The sequence below is a fragment of the Pseudophryne corroboree genome, chromosome 6, assembly GCF_028390025.1.
Source record: "Pseudophryne corroboree isolate aPseCor3 chromosome 6, aPseCor3.hap2, whole genome shotgun sequence".
NCBI lineage: Eukaryota > Metazoa > Chordata > Amphibia > Anura > Myobatrachidae > Pseudophryne > Pseudophryne corroboree.
The window spans coordinates 349,614,253-349,633,767 of NC_086449.1; the positions used below are offsets into that span (position 1 = coordinate 349,614,253).

The 19,515-nt window shown below is 44.2% G+C and overlaps 1 protein-coding gene across 1 annotated transcript in view; it reads left to right on the forward strand.

Annotated features, from left to right (window-relative positions):
• LOC134934568 (stimulated by retinoic acid gene 6 protein-like) overlaps positions 1 to 19,515 on the forward strand; it is a 140,630-nt gene that overhangs the window by 52,257 nt on the left and 68,858 nt on the right. The window contains exons 6-13 of the mRNA XM_063929980.1: positions 3,858 to 3,997; positions 6,889 to 7,009; positions 8,655 to 8,703; positions 9,411 to 9,533; positions 9,751 to 9,824; positions 12,064 to 12,175; positions 12,391 to 12,511; positions 12,598 to 12,673. Of these exons, the coding sequence (XP_063786050.1) occupies positions 3,858 to 3,997; positions 6,889 to 7,009; positions 8,655 to 8,703; positions 9,411 to 9,533; positions 9,751 to 9,824; positions 12,064 to 12,175; positions 12,391 to 12,511; positions 12,598 to 12,673 (816 nt within the window). The remainder of the gene's footprint in view (positions 1 to 3,857; positions 3,998 to 6,888; positions 7,010 to 8,654; positions 8,704 to 9,410; positions 9,534 to 9,750; positions 9,825 to 12,063; positions 12,176 to 12,390; positions 12,512 to 12,597; positions 12,674 to 19,515) is intronic.

Sequence of the window (19,515 nt, forward strand, 5' to 3'; positions counted from 1 at the left end):
CCCCTTTTTACACAATACGGGAGGGTGACACATGGGAGGGGTAACAGGGAGATGCAGGGGGCTGCTAGGGAGAGGTGACAGGATGACACCAGGGAGGGGTGACATATACAGGCAGTGTGATATAAATATTACAATTTGCAGTGCTTACCTGCAGCCAAAACTGCAGCGCATTGAAAACAGCTCCATCTTGGGGCTTAACGCTGGGGGCGGTCATGAGATCCCCGGCGCGGGCGACAAGAAGGACAGCCTCTAGCAGAGGAGATCCGATGGAAGCCGGGTCGCAGGTCAGAGCAATCGGGGAGGGACTGAGGAGAGAAGATTGTGGCCCCTCCTCTTCTTGCAGCCGGAGTGTAATAGAGCTGACAGCAGCTCAGCCTAAACTGCTGCTGGCGTGCCGCGTGATGTTACTGGCGGCAAGTGGAGAAAGTTCGGGCGGCATCATACTGAGTCAATGTGACTCATTATGATGCCAGCAGCTTTGGGCCCCTTCACTGCGTTGGGCCCCAGTGCAATGCACTAGTTGCACTGGCGCAAGTTCCGCCACTGACATATACGTACGGAAACCCTCCCATGAAAATCCTGCATTTGCCACTGAAACCAATTACCCCACATTTACCTTTGCAGTGTAATTCAGCTCTACTTATTTGCCTCTATCTCCAGTGCCCTGATTCTGTTTGTGCCCATCATATTTATTTGTAGTAGCCAATGTTAGTTCATATGATCTCAAAAAGAAAGACAGTAAGTTAAGAAACTAGGTACTAGCTCCTTTGTCCCACTCTCATTGCTGCATTGTGCTTTCAGTCATTTGAATGAGTGAGACTAAGAGACCTGATTCCTGCTCCAATGTAATTAGTATTATGATATGTCAATCATAATTCTATTGATTGGCCCACTGTCAGTATTTAGTTTCCATCTCTTGATAAAGCTCAGGTGAAATCTTTGCTCAGGGGGGTATCTTTGTGCTCACAACCACCAACACCAACGGGTGTAGTATGGCTGACTAGCGGTCAGGGGATACTGATGCCGGTATCCCGGCAGCATACCGACCCCGGGATCCAGATGGAGAGGGGCGAGACCAGCAAGCCCCTTGCGGTCGCCAAGGGTTCTATTCCCACTCTATGGGTGTCGTGGACACCCACGAGTGGAAATAGTGGAGTGGAAATGGTCCCTGTTGGTCGGCATGCCGACCATCGGGATAGTGAGGGGGCGGGATGTTGGTGGAGGTCATGTGACCGTCGGTCTCCCGCTGGTCACATAAATACCACTTCCAACACCATCAGGAACCACTGTCCTTAATAATACAAATAACGGACAGATACTCCTCTTTACAGTTTCATTGCTCTCTCACCAGCTGCCCCATCAATGTTATTATCCTGCACTACTACCAGCACCAGGGATTAACTGGCGGGGAGCTCTGAAAGCAGGAGCAGGTCTGCCTGTATTCTCTGTGCTCCTGAGGACTCTTATTTCCTGGCCAATACATTTGCAAATGAGAGAAAGCAGATCCCTATCCAGATAAATGCACCAGTTCTGTCATTTTCCACTCTCTTGAATATGCTAAACTTTGGAGTCTCATATTTGTCTTCTCGATATTAATGAGGCTTACCTCAGCAAGTGTACTATCATTAATTAATTGACAGCAATTGGTTTGTGGTGTCACTTTACTGTATATCCTGTGCATTGATCGCATTTTCCCATTCCCGCCATTTCCCTTCATTCTACAGTTCATATGATCTACCTAAATCATTAGGAGCTTTCACAGTTACACAATAGTGTGTAACTATAGTACTGGATTCTATGTGCTAGAGACTAGAAAAACAAGGCGCTGGGCATGCTTCCCATCATTACATTCACTATGTAAATAGAGCTGACAGCCGTCCAAAAGCTTCATGACACATTGCACATTAGCTGATTGCAGGTTCACTAGTGCAGGCAAAATATGGACACGTCTGTTACCTGAAGAGCATTTGTGCTATTTGTCCTTGCAGTGTATCACTGTGGACACTATCCATAAGCCAAAATATTCTTTTCTATATTTAGTACACAGAATAGTACAGGGAAATCACTGATGTATCTGTCAATCTACATTTATCTGCTTTGCCTCCATGAGTTTAAATGGGGGCTGTGCATAAACAAGACTTCTCTCAAACAACATAATGCCATCTCTGGATGGCATTATTTCTGCTGTCACAGGAGAGAACCAGTTCCCATAATGTTTCCTTCCCAGAGTGCAGAGCTTTTGTAGGCCCATCAAACCCATTCTGCATGTGCCCAAGTAGATGGATTGCCCACTGTCTGTGGTGCTGAGAAGGGGGTTTGGGGGGAAGCAGGTACTGTTTACCCGAGCACCGTCCTGATGGAGGGGCCCACATGGGGGCTCGGGTCCCCACCCTCCTTACCTGGCAGCAGAACTTGCAGCTCTTCTCAGCCCAGAACACACTGTGTGCTGGGCTGCAATGTGGCCAAAGAGGCACTTAAAGTACTATTTTTTCTGCGTGTGCAGGGCCACGCCTCCTGAAAAGTAGCTGGGCACGGCCAGACTCATTACTGCCCTGCTCACTGTGCTCAAAATTATACATTGCCTAGTTCTATGGAATATGTGAGAAAATACTAAGATTGCCTACTTGTCTGTATGCATGCACTCAATATGAATACATTTGCTTGTTCTCTTTTTTTCTGGTGCATTGGATGGCATTTTGGGCCACTTTAGCATGCTCCACCTGTGCTGTGCCATGTCAGAGCACTGACTGCCTATGTCACTATGGCTTACTCTTTTTATTAAAGCAGCTTCCCATATGATTGTTTTTACCATGTTTGTTTGACTCATATTGGTGTAACACCTGTTTGCCTAGGGTTTGGTGGCATGGTATCCTCAACTCTTACCCCGTAAATACCTTTACATAACCCAACTGATAGTATCAAGTCTCTCTCCCACATCAGTATCCTTTGGGTTAAATGAGCAAACTGAGCGAATAGATGTCAAGGTACATGCAGATCTAGTAAACATATAGATGTAGATGCAACATGTTGAAGAGCTGTAGTGTAAAGTCTATGTAGAAGTCCATTAACCCCACGCCCAGTGTGAGAATGTGGGTGGATCCTCAAAGAGGAAGACACCTGTAACCTCTGTGCTGCATGTACCTGTTCACTACATGCTGTTATTTAAAAGGCAAGGGAAGTCCTAGGCACCTATTTATCAAGCCTTAGTTTAAACCATGCACAAACCGATGTTTCTGATTGATTTAGGTATTGCTGAAAGAGCTCAGATTCGCTGTCCTGACATGACTAATAGTAAATTGCCCCATTAAGTAATTTGTTATTAATGTAAGTAGTGCAAATAACAGATGTTTCCTAACAGGATAAAAATGCAGCCAGTTTTAAACAGAAGGAGATAAGAGTGGGAGAAGAGAAAACCACTCCAACAAGAAAGACTCAGTTCCTAGGTCAAGAGAAGCACTGCAATATTTGAGATGAATAGTTGATTTCTAGGAGCTATATTCCAATCAGAGTGCTGACAGCCATTCACTGTATGGAAGCATGTGGAGAGATGGTAGAGGACCACAGGAGGGGCATGTTATATATTTTTTGTATTGGTTCCCATGAATGGGTGTGTAGGGGCTCCAGTGCATTGCTTTGCCTCCAAGTATATATTCTCTTCTTTATTACTTACAGAAATAAGAGTCTTATGGAAACACCATTTTGTTATATGTGTTTTTTGCATTAATCAGTAGCTCAAAAAATGTACCTTCCAATATATATTCCTTGTTTCATTGTTTTACATAATCTCCAGTGCACATTGTGAAAGAATAATTTAATGTTAATGATGGTGCCTTGTTTTATGTGTTGTATGTTTTCAGGCCAGTGAACTTCATAAGCAGTTACTCCAACAGATGGTCTTATGGGGCTGCATGTGGAGCCACAGCTACTACAGTATTTCTGTTGTTCTTGAATGAGTATCCAAATTACTTCAACTTCAAAGCTCCAGCCTGGGCCACAGGCATGTATATTTATTCTACTTTATCTAATTACAACAGGAGCAGTCTCTCAATCCCAGACATAAGAACTGATAAGTAGATGCTTATATTAGCCGCCAATTAGTAGATTTACCCCATAACATCTAACAGTCCCAGGTAATCAGGACAATGTATTCACTGCAAAAGCAAGCTGGTCAACTCCCTCAAATTGGGTGTACCCTGCCAGAAGCGAGACACTTGTGTGATATATGTTTATACAACATGGAGACACAATAGGAATAAAAACCCTCCTAATGATGAAAAACCTGCACAGATATTGGGCCTAATTCAGAGGCGATCGCTGAAACGGCAGCGATCACACTCGGAAGCCCTTTGTGGAGTGCGATCGCGCAGTGGCCGCACTGCGCATGCGCACCCAGTGATAAGCGAAAGCCTGGTGAGATCGCTTCTGCCTGATTGACAGGCAGAGGTGGTTGTGGGGCGGGAAGGGACATGCCAACGGTGTTAGAACGCTGTTGTGGGGGCGCTGTCTGGACAACGCTGGTGTGTCCAGACCATTGCCGAGGCAGGCCGCGGTTGCTGCGTGACATCACACACAGCTGCTGCCTGTGACTTAAAACATGGCGGGTAGCCGCCTCCCAGCGCAGGTAGGCTGCGCAGGCAGGGAGCTACACGGCAGGTGTGAAAGCATCGCTTGCGTGCAATGCTTTCGTACCGGTGCATGGGGGGTAGGGCCTGACATGCGGGGCGGACTAGCTTTGTCCTGAGCATTCCCCCTGCATCTCAGAGAATCTGATCGTAGATGTGCTAATTTTAGCACATCTAAGATCAGCTCTGAATCGGGCCCATTAGGCGCCAGTAGCCGATAGGGTAAGAGAAAAAAAAAACAAAACCTAAAGCCCCATACACTCTAGGCAATATTGTGAAAATATCGCTCAGAAAGGGCTTTCTAAGCGATATTGTTCACAATATCGCCTAGTGTGTACACTCATTATCGTTAACGATGCACACTCCCATGAGTCATTAACGACCCCCTCCCTCGTCTGAACATGTACAGATGAGGGAAGTCCTCGTTAACGACAGTCATGCTGCAGATGCAGCATGGGTGTCATTCCCCCCCCCCCCCCCCCCGCTGTCGCCCCCGTCCCCGCTGGCATCAGCAAGTGTGTATGCACTTGCTGATGCCGGCACCCTGCCGAGTCCCCGCCGCCGCCAATATCGGCATCGGTGGGGGCTCGGCTTGTGTGTATGTGGCTTAAGAAGAAACGGTTGCAGCTCCCACAAGGAAAATAATAGGTATTTCCAATAAAAAAAGAAAAAAAGATGTGGAGCGGTAGATTATCAATAAACTACTGCAATAATAGTAAAACACTTTAAAGTTTTAAGAAATATTTATATAAAATACATGTCGCAATAACAATAATATTGCAAAAATCATAAAATAGTAGCTCAAAATACATGTATGAAAATAGACACAGTCCCCCAAGAGTGGGGTCTCACAATGGTAAGATGATATTACCGGTAATCTTACAGCGGACCTTTGGAGAGAGGTAAGAGGAATATAGATGGAACGGAGACTATATATATATATATACACTTGCCGTCTATGTAATAAAGCCATGATACTTCAGATTAGATGTCCGCTATACACCTAGTGCAGGTGTAGTTAAAGTTGTTGTCATAGATCTATAGATATACAATACCGCCACTTAAACAATATGGGCTAACCTACTGGAATCATGCCTGTGCCTCCATTTCGTAGGCTATTATATTATCCTTTTTCTTTTCCTGCTAAAAGGTGTTTATAGTCGGAAGGAGTTTTATTGGGGATTATAAAAATTATAGTTCCCCAGTGCCTTTACATGCATTTCAGAAACACTTAAGAAATAATGAAGGGAACATAAGTGGACATAATAAAAAAAATTCTAATGGTTTGTCAATAAAGCCTATTTATTAACCTAATTTGTCCCAGAAAATACAAATACACAAGTAATGAGCCTATTTAGCAGAGCTGAATTGCAGGAGAAATCAGATGTCTTCTGTATTGGGCAAACCAACACTGCAGATTGTGGCTGCCATTTTCCGTAGTCTGGCCTAATTTCCAAGCTCTACTAAACTAAGCTCTTCAGATATTAGCCTTGTTACTGTATCTCCAGGCAGTGTTTGCCATTGTAGCCTGTTGGCTACAGTATTGCTGGATAGGCATCTTGGGTTCACTCTCTGGTAGCTGCGGGCATACTGTATGGGAAGATAAATATTCGCTAAAATACTTCATAATGGAGAAATTGCTTCACGGGAACAGCCTCCATCTCCAAGGCAAAGTCCCAGCAAGTAAGTATGGTTAAGTAGCTCTGATAAGTCAGAGCTAAAGAATGCAAATGGATTGTTATTTATCATGGGAAAACCCAAATAAATCATAAATAGAAGCAATTATCTTGGTGAAAGTGATCATCACACACAGCATGTCCAGCATGCAGTATAAAACTGATAAGCACCTAAATCCCCCCTATAAGACATCTCCCTAACTATGGGGGTAATTCCAAGTTGATCGCAGCAGGACATTTTTTAGCAATTGGGCAAAACCATGTGCACTGCAGGGGGGGCAGATATAACATTTGTAGAGAGAGTTAGATTTGGGTGGGTTATTTTATTTCTGTGCAGGGTAAATACTGGCTGCTTTATTTTTACACTGCAATTTAGATTGCAGATTAAACTCACCACACCCAAATCTAACTCTCTCTGCACGTTATATCTGCCCCCCTGCAGTGCACATGGTTTTGCCCAATTGCTAACAAAGTTCCTGCTGCGATCAACTCAGAATTACCCCCTATCTGTGGCTGCGGAGCACTGTGCAGATGACAATATTACTAGTATTTGCCATTAATACAGGTTTACGCTCTGATCTTGTTCTTAGTTCTAGTTTATCTTCTGTCTGCTTTGGAGGTTGGGCTGGATTATTATCCTTTCTTTGCCTGCTTATCAACAGACAACAGGCTCATAGGTTCATCTCTTGGATTCTGCTACTCCCTGTGCTGGTAAGTGATAGCCGGCTCTCTTTTAAATACTGCCTAAATAATGTAAAAAAAACATCCTATCAGCTAATAAAATACATCTATGAGAGATAAAGAACGGTGACAGTAGTGATATATTACCTTACCATGACAATTAATAGTACATGCAGCCTGTGCTTTAGAAGCACTTTTTTTCTTTAACTAATACATAATTTTTGAACAATTTTATTAGAACATAATCAAGAAATACTAGTACAACTATTAATATTTGGCATAATACCGCCCGTCGGGATCCCGGATGCCTAAATACCGATGCCGGGATCCTGACAGGGGTACTATACCGCTGCCGGAATACCAGCGAGGTAGGTGATTACCCCTCTATGGGAGAATAGAACCTGTGGCGACTGAGCCCTCAAGGGGCTTCGTTGCACTCACCCCCCTGCCGGCATTCTGGCGCACGGGATGCCGATATCAGTATATTGACTTTCGTATCCCATGTGCCAGCATCCCATAGCGATTCCCAATATTTACATATAGAATCTTAGAAGAGCAGATATAGCACATGAAAACAATCTACATGACATGTATAATAATAAATTTTCAGTTTAAAGAACTCCATTACTTCTGGGGCCCGCACAGTCGGGGGGGGGGGGGGGGGGGCATGTAATGGTACATTCACCTTCTGCTGGCAGTGGAAAAATATTGAATTTCACCTCTGCTGAAACTCGGAGTAGTGGGCCCAGGTGCAAAACTATACTTTTGGCCCCACCCCAAGTTCATAATATGCCACATGCCAGTGGGTGACAGGGAGGGACAGAGGGTGAAAGGAAGAGGCATAGGATAACAGTGAGAAGCAGTGGGTGACAGGAAGAGGCACTGGGTGACAGGAGTACAATCACACAGCATAGTTGCCGACTTTTGGGCTGCTCTCTCCGGGAGAGAGCAGCCAGTCGGCTCAGCAGGGGGGCGGGCAGTGAGCTGATGTGAGGAGGGGGGCGGGCCGGAGGCGGCACAGGGGCGGGGCGGAGGCGGCACGGGGGCGGACCAGAGGAGGGACGGGGGTGTGGCTGCTGGATCGCGTCATGCAAGCCACGCCCCCACCGTGTAATGCCGCAATTACCGGCATTATACAGTGGGGGGCGTGTCTTGCATGACGCGATTCAACAAGAATCGCGTCATTGCCTGCCCGGACCACCCACTTCACTCGCTAAGTGGGCAGCCGGGCAGGGGGGGACCCCTGTAATCGGGAGACTTGCCTGCTCTTCCGGGGGGCCGGGAGTGTCACCCGATTTTCGGGAGCCTCCCGGCCATTCCGGGAGCGTAGGCAAGTATGTCACACAGTCATTTGCTGTCTGGAGGACAGGGGGTTGTACAGCACCATGGTGGGGTTGGTTGTTGAAAGAAGAGTGCGCTACTGTACAGACTATAGTTTTGCTGTCCTCCAGGTAGGTCTCATGCCCTATCCCAAGATGTCCACTGAGATGACTACTCAGCATGTGTAGTTGGGGGTGGGCAGCTTACATTTAAATATTTGATACAGGCTGTTTGTCCTTAACTTAAGGGAAAGTATTATTCTTTATATTTATTTGATGCTAATTCTTTTAACATATGAGTTTCTTTCTGGCATCACTCTTTCAGTAAAAACTGATTTATTGTACTTTCCCTGCAGGTTTTGTGTGCAGCTGGCAGATGTCTTTGAATGTCAGACAATAACTCATGTGAGTCTGTGCCATTCTGCATGCTACAATTATGTAATATAATAAAACTGGGTGCAGTTGTAAATGTAATGTTTCCATAGCAACATGTCCTGATAAATAAAATGGTTTAACATACGGCTTGCTCATATAGTTAATTTCAGGGTAATCCAGGCAGTCTGTGACATGACAGTTAGGGGTTTATTGGCTGGGACTTTATTTCCGTGCACTTTATCTCCATCCACGGCCTGAGTCAGGGGTATATTTACTAATGCCTATTACAGACGAGGATATGTGATCAGATATGTGTGCTCAGCCGATCTAGTACAGATCGATCAGCACACATCTCTCCCCCTGCGAGGGGGGAACGGGATGGGAAGGGGGCACTCATTCATTTCACCTAGCGGTGAAATGAGCGATGTGCTAGATTGTGCCTGCATGCAGACCAATCTAGCACTGGCGATAGCGATGCGCGGCCCTGTCGCCGGCACCCTACACACTGAGCGATGTGTTCTTAATTTCTAAGCATAGTCAGATTGCTTAGACATTAAGTGAAGATCGCTCAGTGTGTATCTTAAGCCTTGGATGGAGGTAAAGTGGAGGGGAAGGGGGGGCATTGACAAGATCTGAGTGCTGGTGAACACTGGCATCACTGTTACTTTCATTGTGACAAACATCAAAACACACGCTGATCCCTACTATTGTGACCTTTACCAATCTGATATCTGTAGGCTTCAGTCATCCTCGTCCTTACACCTGTCCCATCTCTAGCATGCTGTCTGTTTCTGATGGGAAGATTTCTACAAATGTTGGTGACAACATCCCTCTCTCTTTACAGACAAGTGGAAATAAAGGTAGGTTATCTGATTATTGTTACGGTTATACCTGCTAACTCACCAATGTCAGACATATTAACTGCACACTGCTTTTGTATCATGTTGTTCTTTATGTTTGCCACCACTGCTACAGAGTTCTGGGGTATATCCCCATAAATTAATTTTATACAGCCTGTAAATAATTGAAGTTATATTTGCATATTTTGCATGTAATTTAACAAATGTGTTCTCACAGGATGAAGAGGAACCTCTGTTACCTAAACACTTAACAAACTATGTCAGACAGATCCTGAAATCGCCACCCAAACAGTGAGTCTTTTCTTGCACTAAGGTGATCACCCAACAGTCATATTGTATCCTAAATAATTATCAAGTGATTATGGAGATTATTCATTATCCTTACATTTTCATAATTGCTACACTCCCCATTCTATATAATGTGGGGATGTAGAAATTGGGACATTCAGTCAACTCAGAAAATGCTATCCTGAGGGTATGCGGTTAATATTCCGCCTGTCGGGATCCCGGCATTCAGGATCCCAACGCCGGAATCCCAACAGACGGCTAAATGCTGGCGGTCGAATCCCGACCGCAGCCCTGTATTCCCTCTCGGGTGGTGGGTCCACACCACCACCCGAGTGGGAATATAACCTGTGTGCCGAGTGCAGCGAGCCTGCAAGGGCACTCGCTGCGCTGGCTGCCAGGATGCCGCTGCCGGAATTCTGACAGCCGGCATATAATATGTATTCCATCCTGAGATGGTGAATAGCCCCCGAATCTCTTCACAAGATGGGGAAGGGGGGGTAGGGGAAGGGGGGCGACTACAGTGTGACTTCTGCAGCTGGACTAATCCGGCAATAAGATGTTGGTGGAGGTGTGGGGGGGAAGGCTGCAGCTTCTCAGTGCAGCAGGTCACCTGCAGGAAGGAAAGATGCGGGAGTCCCATGGCTGCAGATAGACAGCAGAGTGCCAGAGGAGGGGAACTGGTATAGGCAGGACATTTTCCGCAAGGTTGGGGAAAAAACAGTTGGGTTTTTTTTTAAACAGGTTTTTGTTTTTTTTATATTAATGTTTTAATGAGTCATGTATTAGAAACCATGTTTTAATGCTTTTTAACATTAATAATGTTATTAGGCTTTGATTTGATTTATTTTACATCTTTCAATAAAACAAATTTTTTACAGCTTGTGATTCCTATTACATCTGAATATATGTAGATAGACTAAACATACTAATACTTACAAAATACACTCAGAAATAGATGAAATGAAAAATAAGAACAAGTTAATGTTGAGCATTAGTCCTACTTATTACTTATTATAATTAAATAAATCTGAATAGTAATACAAAATGGAAAGTGCAAAAGCATTTTTCAGAGAAACACACACACACACACACACACACACACACACACACACACACACACACACACACACACACACACAGTTAATCATTAGCACTGGGCATGCCACTGGCATTAAACATTTTGAATAAAAAACACTATTTTCTTAGCATAATAGGCTTTTTTTAAGAAGCCACGGTGTCCTGCCTGTGGTCACAGCATAATTAAAAAAAACAGTGTTTTTTTTTTTGTTTGTTTTTTACATTTGGTTTAAACCATCCAACCCTGCTTTTCCAATAAGCTGCTGTGCAAAAATAGCAGTTTTTCGGAAGTGACATTTTTATTAGAGAGGCATGTGCCGTTTTACATTTTGGGGTCAAACTAACCATTATTGTCTAATTTGGTTATCATATTAATGTACAGATTTTCAAGGTACTGTATCTTGCTGGTGGGGCAAGACAGATGTTTTCCTCATATCCAGAGTACATATCAATATGTCAAATTAATGACACTAGGGGCTAGATTTACTAAGTGGCGGCTTTTGTAAGGAATTAGCTACAATAATGTTAAATGCAAAACATGCCTGGTTTTGTATTTAAAATGATTGCCATTTTAAATTTTAGGGTCAAACTAACCGGGAATGGGTGGCTTCTGCATGTCACTGCATAGTGAATACAGCCCCATGTTGTCATTCTCTTGTTATCTTTATATGTATTCTGGACATAACTTATGTAGTAGTAGAATTTTGTTATTGTCTACAAGTTTCAATGTGTATTATAGAAATTTGACCCCATGTTTACAAATGCACTGTAAGCAAACAATAAAAATAATAATCTAGAAATTACTATTTTCATATATATTCTCACTTCTCTTTATTTAATAATGCAGCATTCTGGGGAAATTACCTGTATCCTGTGTTATGATCTGTATGTAATTCAGTGAGGCTCATTTGAATTGAGGAAAGTCAATGAATATAGAACTTTATAAATGTTTTCTAATGCTCCTAGTTAATATTAGAGGAGTTTTTATTAGCTCCATGTACCTTCTATATATTCTGTTCATAATGTACAGTGTTTGCATGGAAAATATGTATATAGAGAGACGTGTCAAAAACAATAGTGTATTATCATGTAGTGAGTGTAATTAGCCCTGTCCACCTGTATGCCTTAATTGTCCAACAGGCTCCCACCTTTCTTTTCAATATAGGGGTGAGCAGATTCCTTCAAGCAAATGGAAGATTTATACATGGGACCGTTATTTTAAATTCCCCACCAGGATCATAGTGACCGCAGTGCTTTGTCTTATCTGTTTGTACAATGTAAGACATACACACTACCTGCATTACCGTTACTAGTCACAGTGGCCAACTGTAAACTGGGCATGAAGGAAAATTGATATCTGGAAATATGAGCTATATATAAAGAGAGTTCATGGCAAAGAGGTTGTAGAAACATTGCCTATGGGAATAAGATAATGTGAGTGAAGCTAAGGCTATCTCTGTATGTACCCAGCTAATCACAACATTTCTTTCAGTTTGTCCTAGTAGATTTTTCTCTCTCACCAATAGCTGTGCAAGGCCTGGACACATGGATACTCGAAACAGTTAACATTTCTTTTTCCGACCAGACGAAACAGGTCTTACTGATACTGAAAGGTCAGATTTTGGAAATCTGTCAATAGATATTTTTGTTGCTGTGCAAATTACTACTACATTACTACATTTCATTTCTATCTCTGCAGAATGCTGGTTTTATTCTACCTTTGCAGCCGCCATCACAAGTGTCGTCTATGTCTTGCACATGCTCTCCTGTTACAGGTACCACTCTTCTTTTCTGATTTATCACTGGGTTTTTGCTAAGTTCTCAAAAGTCCCAGGATCTGGCCCTACAACACAGCTCATCACATTTATTGTAGCTTATGCTATGCATGTATATGCTGTATATTTAGAAGTGACCTTAACAAAGGAAAATGATGCTATAAATGAATGAATAAAATAACCTGATGCACAATGCTTCACATTTGAGTCTATGCGTCTGTCCTGTGAAGTAAATTGTAGAAATTCAAATCAATATACTGTACAGTGGAAACTACATTTTATTTTTCCTAATTGTGTCGACTCAAAAAATTGGAAAAATAATTGGAATAGATTAGCTCACACATATTCGCCATATCCCCAATTAGCCAAATTTAGCTGTGCACATGACTGTTCTGTAAAAATAGACTGTTGGCAGATGTAAAACTCTATCATAATATTTCTCATTCATTCTATGGGGACACTGGATACAGTGGGGTATCACAGTGCTGCAAGTATGGTGGTACGGGGCGGTACTGCGTACTGGTAAGAAATTCCTAGCTGGTACACAGTACCGCAGGGCCACCACCTTGCAGACACTGTGTCAGAGAGAGGAGAGCGCAGCATGCACCCCTCCTGCCTGCCCACTCAGTCAGCCCGGTGACCGGCGGTTTCTCCCCCTTTGAGACCGGCGGCAGCCTGTATTACACTCAAATGCTGGTTCGTGAGCTAATCAGAGCTCATGGACTGGTAGCCATTCAGGAGCCGCTGCTGCCGGACCGCGAGCTCTGATTGTCTTGCGGACCGGTGCCAGATCTGAGATACAGGCCGCCGCAGGAGGAGACCGGACTGAGGGCAGGAGAGGCGCGTGCGGCGCTCTCCTCTCTCCGACAGCAGCAGCAGACAGTGCCAGCCCCAGGTAGCAGCAGCAATAACGGAGAGATGCACTGTGGGGTCATATCTGGCACCGTGGGGGCATGTGTATCTGGAAATGTGGGGGCATATCTGGCAACGTGAGGGCATATCTGGTACTGTGGGGGAATATGTGTATCTGGCACTGTGGGGGCATATCTAGCACTGTGGAGGCATGTGTATCTGGCAATGTGGGGGCATATCTGGCACTGTTTGGGTATATCTGACACTGTGGGGGCATATGTGTATCTGGCACCGTGGGGGCATATCTGGCACTGTGGGGGCATATGTGTATCTAGCACTGTGCGGACAAATCTGGCACTGTGGGGGCATGTGTGTATCTGACACTGTGGGGGCATATTTGTATCTGGCACTATTGGGGGCATATGTCTATCTGGCACTATTGGGGGCATATGTGTATCTGGCACTATTGGGGCATATGCGTATCTGGCACTGCACTATTGAGGTCATATGTGTATCACACCCCATTTTATTTGGTCACGCCCCATGTGGCATGTGGCCACACTCATTTTTTTGCACACGCACGCACACAGTACCACTAATAATTTATTTCTACTTGCACCACTGGGTATTGTTAATGCTGATTAACTTACAGGAAGAAAAAGCAATACCTTTTAACTTATATTTGTGCAGGCCGCTTCGACCGCTAAGCATGTGTAACCCTTAACACATGCGTACACGTTGCATAAGCACGCTGTAAGCACGGAGTAGCTACATGTGAGGCGGAATACACTTTATAACCCCTAGCAGGAAAGGAACACGACACCAATTGTATTAAAAATGTTGGGATCCGACCCACCAACAGTTATAAACTAAACAGGGGGTTACAACAATAATACAATTACATAAGAGATACAGGCTACAATCAATGATACATACATTTGTTTCGCCAGCGCCACCCGGTTCCGGTCCTCAGTCAATCAAGATAGATGACCTTCAGAGAATGTGACTGACCAGCCAGGAGGCTTGGCTTTTATACAATATTCCAAAGCATGAAACAATAGAAACTGTATGCTCTTCTTCCATTGGTTCGGGGGTGGGACATATCCTGTGCACTGGGGATCATTGGTCAGCTCAAGCGGTGGGCGATGGCTAAGTCTTAAGATGTGATCACTGTTTGTTTACATCTGTGTTCCCGCCCCATGACCAGTTAAACCCACCACATTAATCATACATAAATCTGGTATTACTAATAACTTATTGCTGCAATATGCGACAATATCCTCATACCCACCGGATTACTGCTTATGTGACCCTGAACAATATGATCCCACACATATGATTATCCATTTCCATCCTCAAGATAGATATATATATACACATATATATGTATATATACATATACACACACACACACACACACACACACACACACACACACACACACACACACACACACACATACATTCCTGCTATTACAATTAGTTATGAAATATACATATAGTACCCTGAGTTTAGACTATAAATGTTATACCTCTGATATATGTATATGTCTGGTATGTGCTTTTGTAAGTTGTTAATCAAGTTTTTTCAAGTTATTGTACAAGCAAGGTTTCTGGCTTGTGTTTTGTGTAGGATATTGTCTTCTTGTTTGTCCTGGCTTCTAGTAAAACAATGACAGTCCAGTATCTGCTGTCTTCAACAGATACAGGACAACAATGGTATTTATCTTTCCCATAGACTCAGGGTCCATGATTACAAAGCTTTGCGTAAACAAGACGGTCTGATACATTCAAGACACTGTTTGTGAATCGCCTTTCTATGCGTATGAGTGGTTTGATTAATTTGTGTGTGCACAGTAACTTGCTATTGAAGGATGTACAGACAGTGTGTGAGTTATGCACTATATGGATAAAATATTGAATATGGCTTTTGTGGCTTTTCTGTGCGAATGCGTATGTTACCATATTTACTCATACCACGTGCTAACACACAAGACCGCATGAGCGATTATACGTAGCTTACGAGTATGTGTACGCACGGCAGAACAAGCACCTGCACGGAGTACGTGATGAGTGTGCCTATAATATTTTTGACTTTGACAGTATCAACTGCAGTGACAGGAGTTTGGTTCTTAAAATTTGCCTCCATAAGCTCCTTCACTTCCATAGCCACATTGGTAGCCCAGAATTTCAGGAAAGGGGGGGGGGGGGGTTTATGCCACCACAACTTGCTATTTTTATTTGGGTGGCTATGACAGCCACTTTACTTTTAAATGCATTTTTACTTTGTTTATCAATTGGTGCCTACTCTTGCTGATAGCCTTCTCCCAGTGTGTGATCCATTCTCTGGGAGTTGGTTTAGGTGACTAACACCACATCTCATTGGACTGGGGGATGAACAACACGTTGTGGCTCCCCATCCCTGGTTCCTGCACAGAAGCAGTGGCTTGAGGGGCTAAGGGGGCCATCCATTGGACAACTGCCACCCCTTAACCTCAACACGGCCACCCATTCTCTATCTTCAACAGAATTGTTACAATGGATGCCAGATTCAAGGCTGGGGGGGGGGGGGCATCACTGTTCAGTTATTAGATCTTTGGAAGCTGGTGCTGTCAAAGCGCCTTATAAAAGTGCTAGAACTCAGACAAGTTTTCAGTGCTCTGTTCAGAGGATATCAGTTATTGGGAGGAAGGGCCATCAAATTAATTCAGTCAGTGTCATGGCCATGGCTTACATAAATCACCCAGTGGCACCAAGAGTGCACTGGCCATGAAAGGGGCATACGGGATCAGATAATGGGTGCAAAAAAACGCATTTCAGCTATCACATTGGTTTTCATCATGGTGTGTCAGGAGATTGTGGACAGGTGTCTACATTATAGCACCTCAGTTCAACCACAAGGTGTTTCTGCTTCAGGACAAGGGATCTACAGGCATGTCTAGTAGTGCAGTGTTGATTCCATCCTGTTCCTTCTAGTAGCAATGCTTCCATGGGTGCTCAAAAAGTAAAAGTAAAGGCATCTAGAAATTATAGAAGCACTGAACTGGACCCAAATGTCTTAATACACAGGCATTATAAGCATGACAGTGAGCCCAGCTTGGAATCTGCCTCCAAGAACCAATCTCTTAAATCAGGGCTTCAGTCAGAGAAACCAGTTATTTGCATACATCTTCAATGGTGCGTGGACTGTGCTTCAGCTTACTTAGATGACCGACACTGCCAACATCGACCCATAGTTGCAATGGTGATCCAATGCTGGCAGGAGACATCTTTTTCCTACAGACTACTGCTGCATTAGCATTTTTGCACATCACTGCTGCTGTCCATGGCAGCAGCGATATGTTCTGTGTCCATCTATAAATCAGGCCCTGTTTATCTTGGCAGGCTGATGTCATGATCCTCAGAGCTAAAGGTTTTCTGTCTGAGTGTGGTTCAGACCACACCCAAGGCTCAGACGCCTATTGCATCCAGGAGTTACCTCAGGGTTTGGAAGTACTGCTACTTGTCTTAAGTGAAGATGTTCCCTGTTTCTGCTTTTTGATTGGACTAGCTATTGGTATTTTTGCAGAAGGATCTTGAAGGTGATTTAAGCCTAATTATCTGAAGCTTCAAGTCGCAATGCTTTTATTTTTTTATATACTGTATATATATATATATATATATATATTGATAATGTCAAATATTACCATTAAACATAAAGCTATACACTATTACGGACTGAGTACGCTATTTGCGCACTGAGTGCCGTAGGGGTACGCACTTAGCGTGGCAGACGCTGCGCCGTGAGAGTGAGACACAAGCGGCGCAGACGCTCACAGAATGATATACAGTAAACCTTGTTGATAAAACACAGTAAGAGAATATACTTATACTCTAAACCTTAGTAGTCAAATACTGCAATGATGTAACGCCTAAAAACCTTAACAATGTGTATGCTGTTAGAGCGATTAAGACGCTAAGAGAGCCCTTTGCAGGAAAATGAAGACACACACCGGGTTTTGGTTATGACCACAGCAGCTCTAACACCGCAGTAGATTGATTTCTAATAAAAAATAAGAATTTACTTACCGATAATTCTATTTCTCGGAGTCCGTAGTGGATGCTGGGGTTCCTGAAAGGACCATGGGGAATAGCGGCTCCGCAGGAGACAGGGCACAAAAAGTAAAGCTTTAGGATCAGGTGGTGTGCACTGGCTCCTCCCCCTATGACCCTCCTCCAAGCCAGTTAGGTACTGTGCCCGGACGAGCGTACACAATAAGGGAGGAATTTTGAATCCCGGGTAAGACTCATACCAGCCACACCAATCACACCGTACAACTTGTGATCTAAACCCAGTTAACAGTATGATAACAGCGGAGCCTCTGAAAAGATGGCTCACAACAATAATAACCCGATTTTTGTAACTATGTACAAGTATTGCAGATAATCCGCACTTGGGATGGGCGCCCAGCATCCACTACGGACTCCGAGAAATAGAATTATCGGTAAGTAAATTCTTATTTTCTCTATCGTCCTAGTGGATGCTGGGGTTCCTGAAAGGACCATGGGGATTATACCAAAGCTCCCAAACGGGCGGGAGAGTGCGGATGACTCTGCAGCACCGAATGAGAGAACTCCAGGTCCTCTTTTGCCAGGATATCAAATTTGTAGAATTTTACAAACGTGTTCTCCCCTGACCACGTAGCTGCTCGGCAGAGTTGTAATGCCGAGACCTCTCGGGCAGCCGCCCAAGATGAGCCCACCTTCCTTGTGGAATGGGCCTTAACCGATTTAGACTGTGGCAGGCCTGCCTCAGAATGTGCAAGTTGAATTGTGTTACAAATCCAACGAGCAATCGACTGCTTAGAAGCAGGCGCACCCAACTTGTTGGGTGCATACAGTATAAACAGCGAGTCAGATTTTCTGACTCCAGCTGTCCTGGAACATATTTTCAGGGCCCTGACAACTTCTAGCAACTTGGAGTCCTCCAAGTCCCTAGTAGGTGCAAGGCACCACAATAAGCTGGTTCAGGTGAAACACTGACACCACCTTTAGGGAGAGAACTGGGGACGAGTCCGCAGCTCTGCCCTGTCCGAATGGACAAACAGATATGGGCTTTTTTGAGAAAAAACCACCAATTTGACACTCGCCTGGTCCAGGCCAGGGCCAAGAGCATGGTCACTTTTTATGTGAGATGCTTCAAATCCACATATTTGACTGGTTTTAAACCAATGTGATTTGAGGAATCCCAGAACTACGTTGAGATCCCACAGTGCCACTGGAGGCACAAAAAAGGGGTTTGTATATGCAATACTCCCTTGACAAACTTCTGGACTTCAGGAACTGAAGCCAATTCTTTCTGGAAGAAAATTTACAGGGCCGAATTTGAACCTTAATGGACCCCAATTTGAGGCCCATAGACACTCCTGTTTGCAGGAAATGCAGGAAACGACCGAGTTGAAATTTCTTTGTGGGGCCTTCCTGGCCTCACACCACGCAACATATTTTCGCCACACGTGGTGATAATGTTGTGCGGTCACCTCCTTTCTGGCTTTGACCAGGGTAGGAATGACCTCTTCCGGAATGCCTTTTTTCCCTTAGGATCCGGCTTTCCATCGCCATGCCGACAAACGCAGCTGCGGTAAGTCTTGGAACAGACATGGTACTTGCTGAAGCAAGTCCCTTCTTAGCGGCAGAGGCCATAAGACCTCTGTAAGCATCTCTTGAAGTTCCGGGTACCAAGTCCTTCTTGGCCAATCCGGAGCCATGAGTATAGTTCTTACTCCTCTACGTCTTATAATTCTCAGCACCTTAGGTATGAGAAGCAGAGGAGGGAACACATACACCGACTGGTACACCCACGGTGTTACCAGAACGTCCACATCTATTGCCTGAGGGTCTCTTGACCTGGCGCAATACCTGTCCCGTTTTTTGTTCAGACGGGACGCCATCATGTCCACCTTTGGTATTTCCCAACGGTTTACAATCATGTGGAAAAAACTTCTCAATGAA